We start from the raw sequence: 16,070 nt of genomic DNA, 5'->3' as shown, positions 1-16,070 counted from the left end.
CCACGTCCCGCCCGTCGGGTAATACCGTGAGCAGAGCAGGTGCCGCTCTGCTGTTCTGTCACTTTTTCCTTCCTGAAATCTGGACTTCCCAGCGGGTTTCCATCCCGCGGACACCGGACTCGCGTTCTCCGTGAAGCGGGGAAGGGGTTAACAGCAGGGGCGGGGGCCCTACAGCCCGGCCCGGCCCGCCCCTACTTAAGGCGGCGGTGGGGAACGGGGCGGCTCCGTGCGATGGCGGCTCCGCGACGGCCGAGCGGAGGGGGACTGCGGCGAGCCCCGCAGGACGGGAGGCTGGAGGAGATCAATAAGGTGCGGGCCGGGGGCTGCGGGAGGGTCGGGAGAAGGTGGATGGAGCTGCCGGAGCTGCCTTCAACTCGGGGCAGGTGTCCCCTCGGAGGTGATGGACGGGGTGGGAGCGCTGCGTACGGTCGTTCTCCATCCCCTCTGTCTATGGGGTTGTCCTCCGAACCGGCTCTTCCCCATTCCATGGGTGCTCCGCGCTGTGTGCTGTGAAGTTCCCTTTAGGAAAGCACCTGAGCAGCCATGGGTGCTGTTGTTCCTCTATCTCCCCTCCCTGTGTAAAGTGCTTTTAGTTCCTCACTCGGCTTTTGCTTCTCGGAAGAACTGCTCCAAGGCTCTTAACTCTTTAATCACAACGAGGGGAACGTGGAGTTGCTGGGTGACCTGCAGGCTTTGGGCAGTGGGAGCACAGCTTCTGGATTGGAGCAAAGCGTGCTGAGCTGCATGCTCTGGGTAGTGGGCTCTGGTGGGGTCCCTTCCTTGTATTTGGGATTTGCCCCATCCCAGCCTTGACCTGGGCTTATGGCTGTCCCTTGAGGTTTATGGTGTTCCTCTTGGTTGAGAGCCATTCTGAGGGCAAAAAAAAGGTTTTAACCTTGAAACAAGATCACTTAGGGTCACTTTTAAGTGAGGCTGGTGATGCCTTGCTGATGCAGGCAGTGGCCTCTTTGTATTGGTGGTGGGGAAACTGGAGCTACACCAGCTGGGAGCCCAGAGGAGGCAGTGGGCTTTCTTTCCTTTGTCCTCGTATTAACTGGGCAAGGAGAAGTGCCAGTGTGTTCCTCCCGGCAGGGCTGAGAGCTGAAGTGGAGGTTATGTAGGTCACTGGGAAGGGAATTAGGTGATTACAACCCAGGAGGTGCTGCAGGGTAATAGGAACACTTGGCTAAAATAGAGCCTTTGAAACAGGCTGAAGGTGTTCTTCTAAGGGGGCAGGTGGTCTCCAGGCATTCTCACAGAGAATGCTGTCCACTTGGATTAGGAAGAAGGCTACTGCACCCATCACTGCACTTCTGCTTCAGGGCTGTCCTGCAGCCTGGTGTGGGGTGGGTATGGGACCCTCCTGCAGGCAGTAGCTGTGGGGCTGAGCTGCAGTGCTGTGCACACTGCAGAGTAATGCCCAGTGCTGTGCCCTGGGGGCTCTTCTTCCTCTCATTTAGGGCATAAGCTTCTAGTTATCTCAAAGCAGCCATTGGTTCTGGCAGGCTGTTCCTCTGGGCAAGGTCTGGATGACAAAAGAATGAAACAAGCTACAAGTTCCCTGCTCTTGTAGGTGGGAGCTACTTGTTTGTGTCCTTGCTGTCCTGTGTGTTGTCTTGGTGCTGGGAGAGGGGATTGGAGCAGTTAGAGCTGCAGAGCAGCTGCCCTCGGACCCCAAACAGTCATTGCAGCATAGCAGCTCTGGGTAATAAACCCCACGGTGATGCACTGATGCACTGTGCTCACTCTGTGTGCTGGTGGTGGGTGCTGCTGTGAGCAGCCATGCAGGGGAGCAGCCCATCTCCCACCCAGCTGCAGTTGGCTGACTGTATCTGGAGTCAGGGAGGGGGCTTCCCAAGCCTTGACCCATCCCAGGGCTGCAGACTAAGAATGACTTCCATGTTCCTATGGGGCGTAATCTAATTGTCTCATTGCAACAAATAGCTTCTGCCCAGCCCTGTTTTCCTGGCTGATTTCTGCCCCAGAGCTCTCACTTGGTTAAGGGTCTGGAGTGCACACATGCTGCTGAAAGCCAGCTGAGCCTGGTGTTTGACTCTTCCTCCCAGCCTCAAGAGCTCCTCTGGGATCCCCTCCTGGCTGTTCCCCTCTTTCTGGGAATAGCAATCACATTATTCTGCCTCGTGCATCAAGGTGGCGAGCCTAATCCAGCACAGATTAGCGTCAACCTGGTTTTACCTCCTAATGCGCCTGGCTGCAGGGAGCTCATGTGCCTGCTCAGGTGCCTGCTGCTCATGTCCAGGACAGGCATGAGAATCCCTTTGCTCTTTCCCAGCTTCTGCAGGCAGGAAAACAGCCATAGGAGAATCTGGCTTGTTGCTTGGAGCCTTTCTGGGGAGTGAGGAATGATCTGACATTGCTCAGGTGTTGGGTTTTTTTGCAAATAGCTGAGATTCTGCTTGCTGGATTTCCTTGCCTGGATATATCTCTTTCTCCATGAAAGAGCAGGAGCTGGGGAGTGGCTGGGCTTGTTTTTAAGCAGTTCTTATTAATAGAACAAGCCCCTTAAAATGGGAATGTTAGCAAAGGGCTCTGGGAGGAACTTCGGCCGCTTGGGCTGTGATTGAGCCCTGGGGACTGAATTCCTGTGCACTATTGCGAGCTCTGGCCTTATCACTGTCATGGGGCTTCCTTCAGCCACCCCATGGAGATGCAGCTGTCCTGCTTCCCTCTGTTCTCCTCTCCTATCCCCCATCCTGTCCATGTGCACAGCTCCGATGGGGTGGGAGGGAGCTGTGACCTGGTGATGCTCTGGCTTGATTTTGGTTCTCAGGGAGGTTTGGCAATCCCCTCTTACAGAGGCTGTTCAGTGAGTAACACGACTCTGCTCTCCGGTGACTTCATTGGGCTGAACCCAGGTCTCAAAGCCCAATTGTCCCTTTGTGCTGGGCTGGCACATGATATCCCTGGGTAGAAATAGCTGAAATCAATAAAAGCAAGTTGGCTGAAGAGAATGAAAGAAGGAACTGGGAACACTGCTATTCCCCACAGCATTTAGCTTGAGCTGATGCCCGTGGTGTGGGAGAGAGCCTGTGTCTCACGGCTTTAGTTACCAGGGTTGCTGGTGTCCCTTTGGGAGTCTGTAAGGTAGCAGACACATTGGTCTGGGTGGGCTTTGTGGGAAACCTTTGTTTGGCTGCCCATAAAAACGTGAAGGAATGGAATGGGATGGTGACATTAATCATAAGTGATGCTGTGCCAGTGCTGTCTGCTACCTGTTGTCTCATAGGGACCCCATCCTGCCTCCGTGAGCATGGGTAACTGATGAGCAATATGCACAGAGCAGGGAACAGCCTCAGCTCTCTCCACTCGGGCCTCTGGAGGAGTTCTATGCTGGACGAGCAGTGCATGAGCTGTGCAGATGTTAATGACTTCTGCTCTGAAGAATGCAGTGTTGTTTCTGAACACAGATCGAGTCATTAAGTTGCCGGAGTGGGGTGGTGTGGGAGGGCAGGAGCAGGACCATGATGCTGATGGGGCACAGTAGCAGGGCATGCTCTGCTCTGTGCTCTCACACACCTGGAGCATTCAGAGATTGGGTTGGGACAAGCAACCAGAGCTGACCTGGGATTTCCTCTCCATTCTGAGCAATGTAACAGGGAGAAATGAGTAGACTGAGATAAATGGAGCCCTGTTCCTACCCTCTCAATTCTTACCCTCTCAAGTGCATGGTAGTCTGCAGACTTTGCATGTACCATCTGCTAGCCCTCAGAGTTGACCCAGGAGTTTAAAACCTGCAATGAGTGCTCTTAGCCAGGAGCAGGAGTCCTTGTTCAGAATAGGATCCCATTCCTTGCACTGTACATGCTTTGAGCAGAGATGCCGGGAGCTGAAACCTTGGATGAAGCATTATGAGGGATGTTGTGCAGGTGGGAAGCCAGAGGCACTGGAGGCAGTTAATGGCAAGGTATGGATGGGTTGGACTCATTTTTAACCCTCCTGGCACTGTTGCACAGATGCAGCTGTCTGGGAGCTGTGTAGGTCTGCACTGTGTACATGCACACCCTCCAGGCTATTTCCCTTTCACTAACCTTGGGGATACTCGATTAACTGTTTCAGGAGTTTCTCTGTGACCCAAAGTTCAGTGATGAGGAAGATCTGGAGGAGAAGCTGGCAGTGTTCAAAGGTGAGAACTGGTCGTCTTGTCTCCCATTTGCTCTGTACAGATTCTTTTCCTCAATGCTTCTTTCTTACCCTTAACAGAAGGGACTGAGCTGAGATGGAAACCTCCCCCTTATCACTGGGATGCAGTGAAGCTCCTTGGAGGTGCTGTTCCAACCCGAGTCCTTGTGCTTCCCCCACTTGCTCTCTCAGGGCAGGGACATGTCACCATACAGACATCCTGCCTGCGGGCGGCTGCTGCTGGAGAACCTGCAGTGTGGGAGAGCCCCCAGAGGAACGCTGCTGTCTCAATATTGAGTCAAGCTGGCTGCTGTCATGGACGAGGCAGTAGCTGGTGGGAGGATTTCTTCCCTGCATCCTGAATGAGCATTTTTCTCCCTCAAAGCTTCTTCAATCTGCTCTAGTTCTTTCCAAGGCCTCAGTATTGGAGCCAATAGCACCAATGTCTCCAGTCGTGCCCAAAGCGTGTCCAGCTCTGTCTTCAGCAAGTGTGGGGCTTAGGTTTGGATATCTGCTGGAAGAACAGCTCAAAAGCAGAGCATCCTCTACTTCTGCGGAGTATCCTCTGGAGTTTGTCCCCCAGAATACTTTAAGGACAAAACCTGGCTGTTCTGAGTGCAGCCAGTTTATTCCCAAGCAGTGGCTGAAAGTAGTTGTTTCCCCCACGGCCTCTGGGAAAACATGCCTTCTATGTCAGTGCCCTGCAGGTTTGTCCACAGCCTGGTTCCAGCCAAACCAAGCCTGACCTTGCTTCCATTTCAGGCGTTGTCTGCTGTTTCCTTGTGAATTTTGGCTAGAAAGTCTAGCATGGAGAAAACTGGCTGGGGTTTTGCCCTGCTGGAGCCCTCTGCACTCTCCATCCTTTCTGTTGCCTTGTGGCCTTCTGTTGCTGCATTACTCGTGACTCAGGTCTGGCCCAGCAGTGTGTCCTTGATGGAGCTGGCACATCCTCAGGTGGATGTGGCCCCTCTTCTACCAAAGCCTTGCCATGTAAACCCAACCCAGCCTGCAGTCCTGCACAACTGGGGCTCTTCAGGCATTACAGCCATAGGTCATGAGCACAGAATTCCCTGTAACAAGAGCCCTTGGCATCTCTTTGTGCTGCCTCCTGAGTTTTCCTCTGTGGCTGTCCTGCTCCGCAACACCGCCTCCATCCTGTCCAACAATGGCTCATTGTGTGAGGGGAGAGCATTTCTCTGCCAGTCCTTCTGCTCCCCTCCCTCCTGGTAGCCCCTCTGCACTCTGTAAATGCAGTTGCACTTGGTGTTTGTGTGAATGCAGTTGAGGGGGAGGGACCGCAGCACAGCTTTGCCCCACCAAATCCTTGCAGCTGGGATGGGAGGGAAAAACAAATGTGTGAGCTGAGGCTTAACGCGTGGTGATGTAAAGCTCCTCTGTTCTCCATGCCTTTGGCTCAGTGTCAGCTGAGGAGAAAGGAAAACATGTGCTGGGCACAGAAATGGCAGAGCAGGGGTTGCGTCCCCAAGCACTGCCCCCTGCCTGGGGAGGTGGCAGTTCATTTGCACAAGGTCATTGCAGTGCAGGGAGGATATCAAGCATTGCTTTGGCCCCTGAGCACGTGTGTGACAGCCCCAGTTTCATCTGGAACGAGTTGCTTAGTGCTTTGAGAGAGGCACTCATTCCTGTCTGAAGCATACACTGCTTTGCTTAGTGCCATTCCTATAGCCCGTTCTGTTGAGCCCACGACAGCAGTCCACCATGTGAAGCTATGTCAAGCAGCTCCTCTGCCTCCTGCCTGGGGCTGCACACCAGCCTGGTTCACCCAGCACAAGTCCTGGGGTGAGCTCCAGTGTGTGAAATATCCCTGCTTGCCTTCGGCTCCTTAAATTAGCCTGCCACTTCTCAGTTCACGCTATTCTGCTTGCTGGTGTCCCTGGAACCGAAGCAAAGGGATTCTCCCCTTTGGGGAATGGAGCAGCCTGGGAGCTCTCAACTAATTTGAGTCCTTAGAGGCTCTTCTGGGGGCTGAGTGCTTACTGCAGGGCAAGTGGAGATCTCTCCAGCTGTGCGTGGATGGATGATTGCAGCAGGCATCTTGCTTTTTTATTTAGCAGAATTGAGGTGATGGAGGCAAGGAGCCCTGCGGTGCAAGGAGCTGCAAGGTCTGAAAGATGGACAAATCCTTGCCTGAAAAGCTTGCAGTCTAAATGGGGAACAGCTAGCAAGGGAAAGGGGGGGTAAGTGGGAAATGTAGGTGTGCCTCTGCAAAGATCAGAAGCAGCACAGGACTGAAATCCTGCCTTACTGGCTTAGCTGAGTGCTCTGTCGTGGTGGCATGCCAGCTTTCCTCCTGCAGAGCTGTCTGGGCTGCTGTCTGCAGGCTCTGCATTTCTCTGAGGATGCTGGAGCTGCCTGGTGTGGAGAGGTTTGATACCAGGTTGGATGGGCAAGCATCAGTTCCAGGCATGATTTTGGCTTTGCCCTCTTCATGTGGTCCTTGAGCATCTCAGCTGGCAGGTGCTGCTCAGGAGCACAGCATGGTGTTGGGAGGGCCGTGCAGTTTGTCCCTTGCTATTGCAGGAAACACGTCACTTAATCCCTTCCTAATCCGATCAAGATTTGTCTTGGGTGTGCTCAGGATTTTGCTTTTCTTGCAACTCCTTCTGGGAGGTTGTCCTGGAGCTTTGTTTTTTTCTGGCTGGAAGCCTTTTAAGGCTACCCATGGCTAGCTGATACCTTGTTCTCATGCCAGTGTTTTCTTCCAGCTCAAACAAAAGCAGCCACAATTAAAGGACATTTAACGAGTCTCTGGACTTGAGATAAGGGTGCTAAAACTGGGTCTTGAGATCGTCTCCCTCTCTGAACTGCATCAGTCTGTGCCCAAACCTCCTGTTTTACTGCTCTAAGCAGGCAGTGCTCCAAAGCCAGGCTGTCCCCTGCTCTGGGTCTCCCTGCCAGAGCAGCTCTGACCCATTAACTTGCTTTTGTGTCTCTTCCAGAGAAGTACATGGAGTTTGACCTGAACAACCAAGGCGAGATTGGTGAGTGACACAAGGACGTTGTTACTGGGCTGGAAGAGAAGCATCCTGCTGAGAGGGTGTCTGCTGCTGGCTGCTGCTCCCCTTTAATTGTGATACTGGGAAGGAAAATCATGGGCTGCTCTTGGGACGAGCCTTGCTCAGCTCCTGGACCTCAGCTGGTGGCTTCCTGGCTCTGCAGCCCCTGCTTTGGAATCTCAGTTTTCTCAGTGCTGATCTCCTCCTGGTGCTTTGTGTTTAGCATCTTTACTCTTAATGATTTATTCTGTTTCTCCACTCGGGCCTTTTCAATACTCAGCCATCTCCAGAGCAGGGAAGATGCAGGGTGTGGGTTCTCCTGGGCTTTGCCTGGCTGGAGGAGGAAGCTGTGTCAAACCACAAGCACTTGTAGTGTGGAGAAGCACTTGTTTGCTGGGAGGGAAGTGGAGGGAAGAAAGGGAAGTGGATGTGTGGCCTGTCAGGGAGGACCCTGCTTTAGAGCTGGAAAGCAGAAGTAAAGATGCAGGTTTCTCCAGGCCTGGAGCAGGCACCTGAAGGCAAGCGCTTGCATTTAGCCCTTGCAGGAGGTTCCTGCCTGGCTCCCTTCCTCCACCAAGCCTTGAAATCAGCCTGGGGAGCTGAAGGAGCTTGGCCCTGCTGTGCTTTTCTTCTATGAGGGAAGGGGCTGCAAGTCTCTGGTCTGGTGAGAGCAATGGAAGGAAACAACCTGCAGTGCTGGGCAGGAGCTCTTGTTCCCAGAACCTCTTTGTCTCCAGCTTTAACCTCAGTGTTGCTTTCTCCCCTCTGTATCCTTGTGATTCTTGGCACTGCTTTCTGAGCTCAGTAGTGGTGTCCCTACATGCCTCTTGAGCACTGTTCTTCTGCAACAGTATGTTTTTCTTTTATTCTTGAGCTGCATGAATAGGACGTGCTGTTCCTTGCTGCCCATACAGCAATGGGGCTGCACTGAGGGCTTCTCTCTGCTTCAGCTGATAACTTCATGCCATCAGTCCTAGTGAGGAGGTGAGCTGGGAGCTCCAGCTTGTGCCTCCAGGTTGGTCCAGGTGCAGTGTTGTTATTTTTCAATAGCACTGATGCCTTACTCTTGCAGATCTGATGTCTGTCAAAAGGATGATGGAGAAGATGGGTGTTCCGAAGACCCACCTAGAGCTGAAGAAGATGATTTCTGAGGTGACCGGAGGGGTTAGCGAGACCATCTCCTACCAGGACTTCGTTAATGTGATGCTTGGCAAACGCTCTGCTGTTCTTAAACTGTGAGTGCCATCCATGAGGAGATGGGGGAGATGGGAAGCAGAATCTCTGCTGTCTGGCAGAGCTGGAGCTGTGCCTGTTGGGTGGGTGCAGTGGGAGAGGAGGGCCCTTGTGCAAGAGGAGGGAGGACATGAGCAGTAAAAGATGGTCTATGTGACTTCTGTAACCCACAGGATGGTCCCTCCCTGCCTGATTTCTTTGCAACTTGGGCTGTAGGTGGATAGAAGACACCAGCTTGGGACAGCTGGCTTGTGCTGGGGGAGGTTTGCTCTGCTACCAGCTGTCAGCACTCTCCTCCCACGGCCTCCTCTGCCCTCTCAACAGGGCTCTCAAAGTCCTGCTGTAACAAATGGCTTCCCACCGCTTACTTGGCTCCTTCTGGTAGCAGAGTGGGTTCTCTTGGCTCCATCTCCGCCCCATTGAAGCCTGCCTCTTCCTTTCTCAGCCACAGAAGCTGATCCTGCTTTTGTCTGCAAGCACCATGAATAGGAGCCGCTTCCCTCTATGCCCCATTGCCCCTTTCTGAAAGCAGCTTTAAAAAGGCAGCCAGCTTTCTGGGCAGGTTGGGAGGAAGATGTTGGAGCGTGTTCTCTCTGAGCTGCTATATTCTTTTGGCAGTCTCTTCCCTCCCACTCAGTACCCTGTGTGTGTCTGCATGTCGGGATGCCCCTTTTCCAAGCGCACACTCTTCTGACAACTCTGCTCTGCTCTTCATTGAAGCAGGCTGAGCCTGCAGCCAGCCCCATATCGTCTATTCTTCCTCCCAACTGCAGCAGCTTTCACAGATGGGTCCCTTCTTTCGCTAACAAACAGATGCCCCATTGTGTGTTGAGCAGTGTTTAGAGCAGGAGCAGAAATGTAAAACTCGTCCCAAGAGCAGTGCACTCCTTTGATCCACTTTGGCAGCTGGCATTCCCAGCGTAGCTGCAGTCCTTTGGGAGGAAGACAGCACTGGTTGTTGCAAAATGCTTGGGATTCTTCTAGCTACTGCCTTGCTCCTTGTATCAGCCCCCTTTCCTGGCTGTAATTGCTGTTGCTTCGTTTAGCTTTTGCACATTCTGCTGGATGGTTATGCACAAGGTGGGCCAGGGGTGGTTCTTGTTATCCATCAGGAGCACTCAGCACGCAGTGTGCACCAGGGGGATTTCGGAAGTGGCTGTCTAAATAAAACATGCTAATCCTATGGGCTCTGAGAGGAAAACCAGCAGAGGCTTTGGGAACACGCTCCCTGAAGCTACTGGAAAAGCAAAGCTGCTGGCTGAGCTGGCAGCACTGCCCTCTGTTGGCTTCTGTCCTCTGTAATTATCAGATTGCCATAGCATAGAAGGTATGATAATCCCACTCTCAGTGATGAGTAAAGATACACCTGCTTTTTTAATATGTATTATTTATTGTTTTGCAGGGTCATGATGTTTGAAGGAAAAGCCAATGAAAGCAACCCAAGACCTTCCGGTCCACCTCCGGAGAGAGATATAGCCAGCCTCCCTTGAAGAAGACAGGCTGGAAAATTGGCACTGTTTGCTTTGCTGGTCTGTAACAGAGATTACCTGTGCTTTGTTACTCTTCACTGTGAACAGTCCTAGTTTTCAACTAACCTGCCTTAGAGGAACAGCAAGGGAAGCTGGTAACCCCAGCTTGCATCTTTCTGCAGCATCCCTTAGCTAACTTGATTTTCTAGACAGAAGCTGTAGTATAATGTGAGACAAAAAAAAAAAAAAAAGAAAAAAAAAAGAAAAAAGAAATCCAGTGATCTTAACTCTTTCCTCTGCCCTTCTTGCATTTCTCAGCTAAGAAGGAGCTTTCTACCCAGCTGATGGATTCAGAGCTGTGCTTGTCACAACAGGTTCCTGAAGAGCCTTGCTATCAGATAGCGGCTTCATGGGTGCAAATAAGTGCCTTCTGTTCTGTCCTGTGCTTCCTGACTGGAGTCTAGATCCTAGTCCTGGATCTGTGTCCTCATCAGCCCCAGGAGCAAGTTCTACACAATCAGCATGGGATGTCTCTGATGTGCCTGGGTCCTCTACTTCTGGAAGACCTTTGTCAGCTGCTGAGGCTGGGATGTTGTAAGGGAACACTTCTCACTGAATTTAGCAGCTAAAGGACATTCATTGGGCTTCACCTTGAACCAAGTGCTTATCAAAGGTGTTTAGATTTGTAAAAGTCACTGCCTGAAGTCCCCACCTCCCTGAAAGGCTGTAGAGCCACTGTGCCCTTCTGTTCTCAGGCCAGTTTTCTGTGCCCTTCCTTTGTAGTTTGCCTTAGGACAGGATCAGAGCTAACCTGTCAGCAGGAACATGCTCTGTGAGTAACCATGCAGACAGTGTCCTGCTAGCTCCTACTAGAAATGAGATTAGAAATTGTGCCTATTGTATTAATTGCTGGTTACAAGGCAAAGACAAGAACCCTCCATGGGATGCTGTGAACCAAATGCAGACAAACTCAAGGGTGATTCTGCAACCCTGATGCATAAATCCAACTGAGCCACAACTACAGGAATAAGTTCTGCAAAGTCTGTTTTCATCTAAGGAAAAGCCACTGGCACATTGCTGTTTTTAGCTTTAGGCCCTTCCCCCTGCCCCTTCCTGGTTTGGGTTTGTTCTGCTTTTCTTGGCCTATGAGACTTGTTCATCAGCCATAGTAAAAGAAGCAAGCAGAAAGTGAGAGCTGATCTGCAGAGGGGCAAGCTATGCCAGCAAGTGGGGATGATTAAAGCTACTGTGGGAACCCCTTTCTGATAAAATGACTTGGATCAGACCAGGAGCATCATTGCTGAACAAGTGTCTGTCTGTCCAAGTGTAGAAATAAGCCTACATAACAATGCCTTTGCAGCCCCTCAGGAAGGCTTTGGGGGGAGGTTGGAGCATCAGTTGTAAGGAAGCAAGGTGACCAAACTGTGAGCCCTGTGAGCTTTTCCAAACCAGCTGTGAATGAGGATCTTTCTTCATGCAGCTGCTCTCCTTGACTTTGCAGACCTCTCTGCATGTGTTTCAGCTCGGTCCTGTGGGGACTGCCAGAAATACTTCCCTGTTGTATAAACCCTAAAGCTTACAAAGGATGGCTGTGAGTGTGGACTAAGCGCAGGGGCTGTGCTGCCCACACTCTGGTTACTGCAGTAAATCTATGCACAACTTCTGGAATCCAGATGTTTGCTCTTTGCCCTTTCCCCCTTTACTCTTAAACGTTCTTGGCAGCTTTGAACTTCTTAAAATCAGTTTAATAGTTTTTAAAGGAAAACGCAGATGATTAACTTGACTAGGCTTATTGTTCCTGCCAAAGGCTGCACTTTTAAAGAAGAAAACATTCTCACTACTGTCCGCATGAAAACCAAAACTGTAATGGAGAGGAAAAACTGTAAGAGCAGCACCAGCCTGCTTTAAAAACTGAAAATAAACCTCCTGAAGCCACACAGTGTCAGTGTGTTTAGTTGTGTTTCTCTGAAGTTTGGTCCAGAAGATTGGTTGCAGATTAGCTGAGCTGTTTTCCATGTTGGTTAATATAAACCCCCTCCATCAGATCCTGGAGATAGGTTTGGACTGCCTTGATGTGATTTTTATCAGTAAGAACTGACCCGGTGCCTCTGAGTTCATATTACAAAATACAGAGGGTAACTCCTGAAAACCAGCCTGGCTTTCTATAAAGAAAACAGGTGGAAAACAGGTGGCAGTGCTTGTTCTAATGGGTGTTTATGGAGAGCAGATGCGTGCAGCTCTTTCCTGATTACATTTGCATCCTCTCTGCTCTTGAAGCAATGGCCTGAGTGAGGTTATCTGTTGTGTTATCAACACGGAGTCCGGTTCTTTCCTAGGGAACTACAGGCTGTGATTTATGTTTATGTATGTGTTCCTCAGCAGGAACAACTGCCATTAGCTCACAGCACTATCTGCTGCCTTTGGGAATGGACCTGCTGTACTGGGCGAGGTGTGAACGCTGTTGTTTGGTCCGAAGCATAAAACAAGGAGGGAATTGGGGTGGATTTGGATGTTTTATTTGCGTTCAGGTCGTTGCTTTTGCATATCCACGTGCTTCCAACCACCTGCGGGCAAAGCATGGATTGTGTCCACCCTAAGTGGTTGCAATGGGGCCTCGGTAATGCCGACAGCCGCTGTGCTGTAGGAGGAGCAGCTGCGTAATGCAAGGAATCAAGGCTTTATTAATTAGCAATAATATTAACTCAGCCTATGGCCGCCGGAGGACTGCCGCTACATCCGGCCTCCACCGACCATAGAGAGGCGTTGCCTAGAGCGTCCCCGCCGGAAGCGGAAGTGAAGCGCGGCGTCGCGCGGGGGCTCTGTGGTTGCACGCAGAGTTCCGTGATTGTGCGCTGGTGTGAGGGTGGGCCCCGGGGATCCCGCCGCCATGGGGGAGGATGGAGACCTGGTCCCCGAGCGGGAGATGAAGGTGGGTTCGGTTCTGAGGGGGGTGGTGGGTCGGTGGGCTCGGGCTGTGGGCGTGAGGAGGGTTACAGAGCGCTGTGAGGGCCCTTAGGGGTGGGGTGGGTGGGTGTTAGGTCACTGGGGCCTATTGGGTTGGTAGGGGGGTGGGGGGGCTTTTCTTTTCCTCCTTTTATGAAGGGAACTTACACCCAGGAGGGGAGTAAACTCTTGGAAAGGGCTGACAATAGCAGGACACGGGGAAATGGTTTTAAGTTAAAAGAGGGAAGATTTAGGTTGGATGTTAGGGGGAAGTGCTTCACTAGGAGAGTGGTGAGGCCCTGGAACAGGCTGCCCAGGGAGGTTGTGGATGCCCCGTCCTTGGAGGTGTTCAAGACCAGGTTGGACGGGGCCCTGGGCAACCTGATCTAGTAAAGGTGTATGTTTGGTGGCCCTGCCAGGCAGGGGGTTGGAACTACATGATCCTTGAGGTCCCTTCCAACCCGGGTCATTCTGTGATTCTGTGTGATTTTACATAGAAACAGTGTAAGTGATAAGTGAATGCACAAAGTCTGTACTGAGCAATTGCTGGTGGTGGGTGGAAGGGATAGCTGTATCTGTTTTGTGTATGATAGGCTGGTTGTTGTAGCCTAGATACAGCTGAGTAGTTGTGTGCCTTGTAGCTCCTAGGCAACAAGCTTTTTGTTTCTTTCTCTTTCTTCTCTCCAATCCACTGGCTGGTTTCAGGGATGTTTCTGAGAGCTCCTACAAGGTTTATGAAAGCAGGCTGCTGTATGCAAGAGAGCTTCAGCCAGTGCTTCCAATAACAGCAACACTGTGATCTCAGTCTTTTGTAGGCAAAACAGAAGGTGTGATATCATCAGTGATATCATCAGTGATATCATCAGTATGGGTGCTCTGCAGCTCATGGAGAGACTTGTCAGCTTGATCTCAGAGAAAGTGAAGTAAACCATTTATGTTCCCCAACATACATAAAGCTACGTTTGAACTCTCTTCCAACAGGACTTTCAGTTCAGAGCTCTGAAGAAGGTTCGCATCTTTGATCCTCCTGATGATCTTCCCAAAGAGCGGTCCAGTCTCCTTGTAGTGTCTAACAAATACGGCCTCGTCTTTGCTGGTGGAGGAACCAGCCTGCAGATCTTTCACACTAGAGATCTTCTCATGCAAAATCAGCTTGGAGAAGATCCCAATAACATTGGTATGATGCGTTCATACATCACAGTCTTTGCACGTGTTGTTAGTAACCAGTCTCTAACCATAAACGTACATGTATATCAGAGATGTTTGTGATAGGAGAGAGGGGCAGGGATCTAACCCCAAATAAGCTTGGACTTGGACTATCCTATAAGGAGGACTTGATGTCTGTTCTGCCACCTCGCTACCTAAGTGCATTTAATGCCATAAAAACTCAGTGGCAGTAAGAACCGCTTGGTTTTCATTCTCATGTTGTCATTGGTGACTGTACTACTTGAAGTATCCCTGTGTATGTACCACGAGTAAAACCTGGAAAGCGTCCACTTCATTATCCTCCAGGTTACTGAGGAATGAAAGTGTCATTTCCTTTTCTAAGAAGTTTGAGACTTCTAAGACTGTATTGCTAGAGATGAAGGGATTTGTTTTCGTTCAGTGAATTTTTCTGCATCAATTCTTACAGCTGCTATTTATAATACTTTAGTGAATTTTGCATAAGTTTTTAACTATTGCTTTAAAAATTTTTGCTAAATCCATTCACTTCATTCTCTTCCTCTTCATCTTTTTAAGTGGAGAACGTCCAGGGTACCTCAGTTCCTGTGAAGTTTCCAGTGCAGCACTTGGCACTAAGCTGTGATAATCTCACACTGTCTGTCTGTATGATGTCCAGTGACATTGGTTCCTTCATTGGCTTTTTTGATGTCCGCACGTTCTTTAATCAGGTAAACTGTACCCACAGTGTTTTGTTTTACTCCCCCCAACTACATCTGGGGTATTGTCATGCCTTGAGAGGTGTTTTCTGCCCCTGTGGGAGGTATCTTGTAAAGAAGTTGTTTATTAAACTCAAAATCTGCTTCTTAGCTTCATAGAATGGTTTGGGTTGGAAGAGATCTTAAAAATTATCTAGGTCCAACCTTATACTAGACCAGGCTTCTCAGGGCCCCATCCAGTTTGGCCTTGAATGCTTCAAGGTGTGTCCAACACTTCTCATCAACCTGTTCCAGTACCTTGCCACCCTCTAGGTAAATAATTTCCTCATAATATCTGATCCAAATCTACCCTCTTTGGCTTAAAGTCATTATCCCACTTATTTCTGTCAGCTGTTAATTTATAGGTGGGCCAAAACTGTTTTGGATTATGACTTTAAGATAAATGCTTTTTGAGCTCAAACATTTTTCCTTTCCTAAAAGTCAAAACAGCAGAAGCGTATGTTTGCTTATCACAAGCTGGCCAAGGACTCGGGAAGTACAGCAATAGTCAATGACCTGAAGTGGAACCCTGCTAGTCCTACCATGGTGGCTGTTTGTCTGTCCGATGGCAGCATCTCTGTCCTGCAGGTCACAGACTCTGTGAAAGTCTATGCCACATTGCCTCCCTCGGTAGCTGTTACCTCTGGTGAGTTTGAGCCTTGGGTAAGATACAGGATGTTGGATGGTTAAGAATAAAAGTGGAAAGACAGTTGTAAGAAGACAAGCTTTCTGTCACAGGAAGAAGTTTCTTAAAAATTGAAATAGATTGTGATCAGGATTTATACTCCCTAAGACCATGAAAAAAACTGCTAATACAGTCACACTGATAGTTGCCACTGACTGTATTCCTCTCTCCCATGTTTAACACAATTGGTGCATCTTTGTGACAACTCTAATATAATTCTTAGGCCTCTGTCTATAGTTTTAACTCGTCCAGATATACTCGTGTCAACTGAAGTGTATGCTTGAAATGTGACTGGATATATTCCACTATAGGGCAATATAAAGCTGTACAGGGGCACACGGGAGTGAAGCTGAAACTTGTTTGCAGCTTAGTTAGTATGAGGTTTAAGAATTTCAGCTCTTTTTTCAGTTTGTGACCTAGAAGACAAGACCATGATATTCACAGGAATTGTATTTGTATCCATAGGGTTTTGCAGAGGAAAAACAATGCAGTTTTAATTTATGGGCCCTGCTTTAAGGGACCTCGTAATTCTACATTTCCTTAATGCTGATGAAGTTCTCTTTTTTGTTTAGTGTGTTGGAGCCCGAAGGGAAAACAACTGGCTGTAGGGAGGCAAAATGGCACTGTGGTACAGTATCTGCCTGTAAGTGTTGTCACTAAGACA

General features: G+C 50.0%; 2 protein-coding genes across 4 annotated transcripts in view; both read left to right on the top strand.

Annotated features, from left to right (window-relative positions):
* The first annotated feature begins 223 nt into the window (after nt 1–223).
* On the top strand, nt 224–11,794 carry AIF1L (allograft inflammatory factor 1 like). Of its 2 annotated transcripts, XM_015879164.3 has the most exons (5): nt 224–309; nt 4,078–4,144; nt 7,101–7,142; nt 8,230–8,392; nt 9,793–11,794. In XM_015879164.3, exons 1-5 carry the CDS (start codon nt 232–234, stop codon nt 9,878–9,880), a joined length of 438 nt encoding a protein of 145 aa, XP_015734650.1. In that variant the 5' UTR covers nt 224–231; the 3' UTR covers nt 9,881–11,794. The 2 variants fall into 2 exon arrangements, with proteins under 2 accessions (XP_015734650.1, XP_085377476.1); XM_085521350.1 differs by lacking the exon at nt 7,101–7,142.
* An 867-nt stretch (nt 11,795–12,661) lies between these two features.
* The window catches only part of NUP214 (nucleoporin 214), a 36,740-nt gene continuing 33,331 nt past the window's right edge, over nt 12,662–16,070 (top strand). For both annotated transcript variants that reach the window (XM_015879156.3, XM_015879155.3), the window contains exons 1-5: nt 12,662–12,788; nt 13,784–13,979; nt 14,543–14,694; nt 15,163–15,367; nt 15,979–16,049. In XM_015879156.3, the coding sequence (XP_015734642.2) occupies nt 12,747–12,788; nt 13,784–13,979; nt 14,543–14,694; nt 15,163–15,367; nt 15,979–16,049 (666 nt within the window). In that variant the 5' untranslated portion in view covers nt 12,662–12,746. The remainder of the gene's footprint in view (nt 12,789–13,783; nt 13,980–14,542; nt 14,695–15,162; nt 15,368–15,978; nt 16,050–16,070) is intronic.

The sequence above is a fragment of the Coturnix japonica genome, chromosome 21 (genome assembly GCF_054131305.1).
Source record: "Coturnix japonica strain WE chromosome 21, WE-NBRP24, whole genome shotgun sequence".
NCBI classification, from domain to species: Eukaryota; Metazoa; Chordata; class Aves; order Galliformes; family Phasianidae; genus Coturnix; species Coturnix japonica.
Note: the sequence above shows the minus strand (reverse complement) of the source record. Positions and strands in the feature narration are given on the sequence as shown.

What these genes read in the sequence shown, in the direction of transcription:
- AIF1L (XM_015879164.3), top strand. Translation starts at nt 232, where the DNA reads ATGGCGGCTCCGCGACGGCCGAGCGGAGGGGGACTGCGGCGAGCCCCG. An exon ending in GAACAACCAAGGCGAGATTG is followed by an intron (nt 7,143 to 8,229) that starts GTGAGTGACACA and finishes TTACTCTTGCAG; the next exon opens with ATCTGATGTCTGTCAAAAGG. An exon ending in CGCTCTGCTGTTCTTAAACT is followed by an intron (nt 8,393 to 9,792) that starts GTGAGTGCCATC and finishes ATTGTTTTGCAG; the next exon opens with GGTCATGATGTTTGAAGGAA.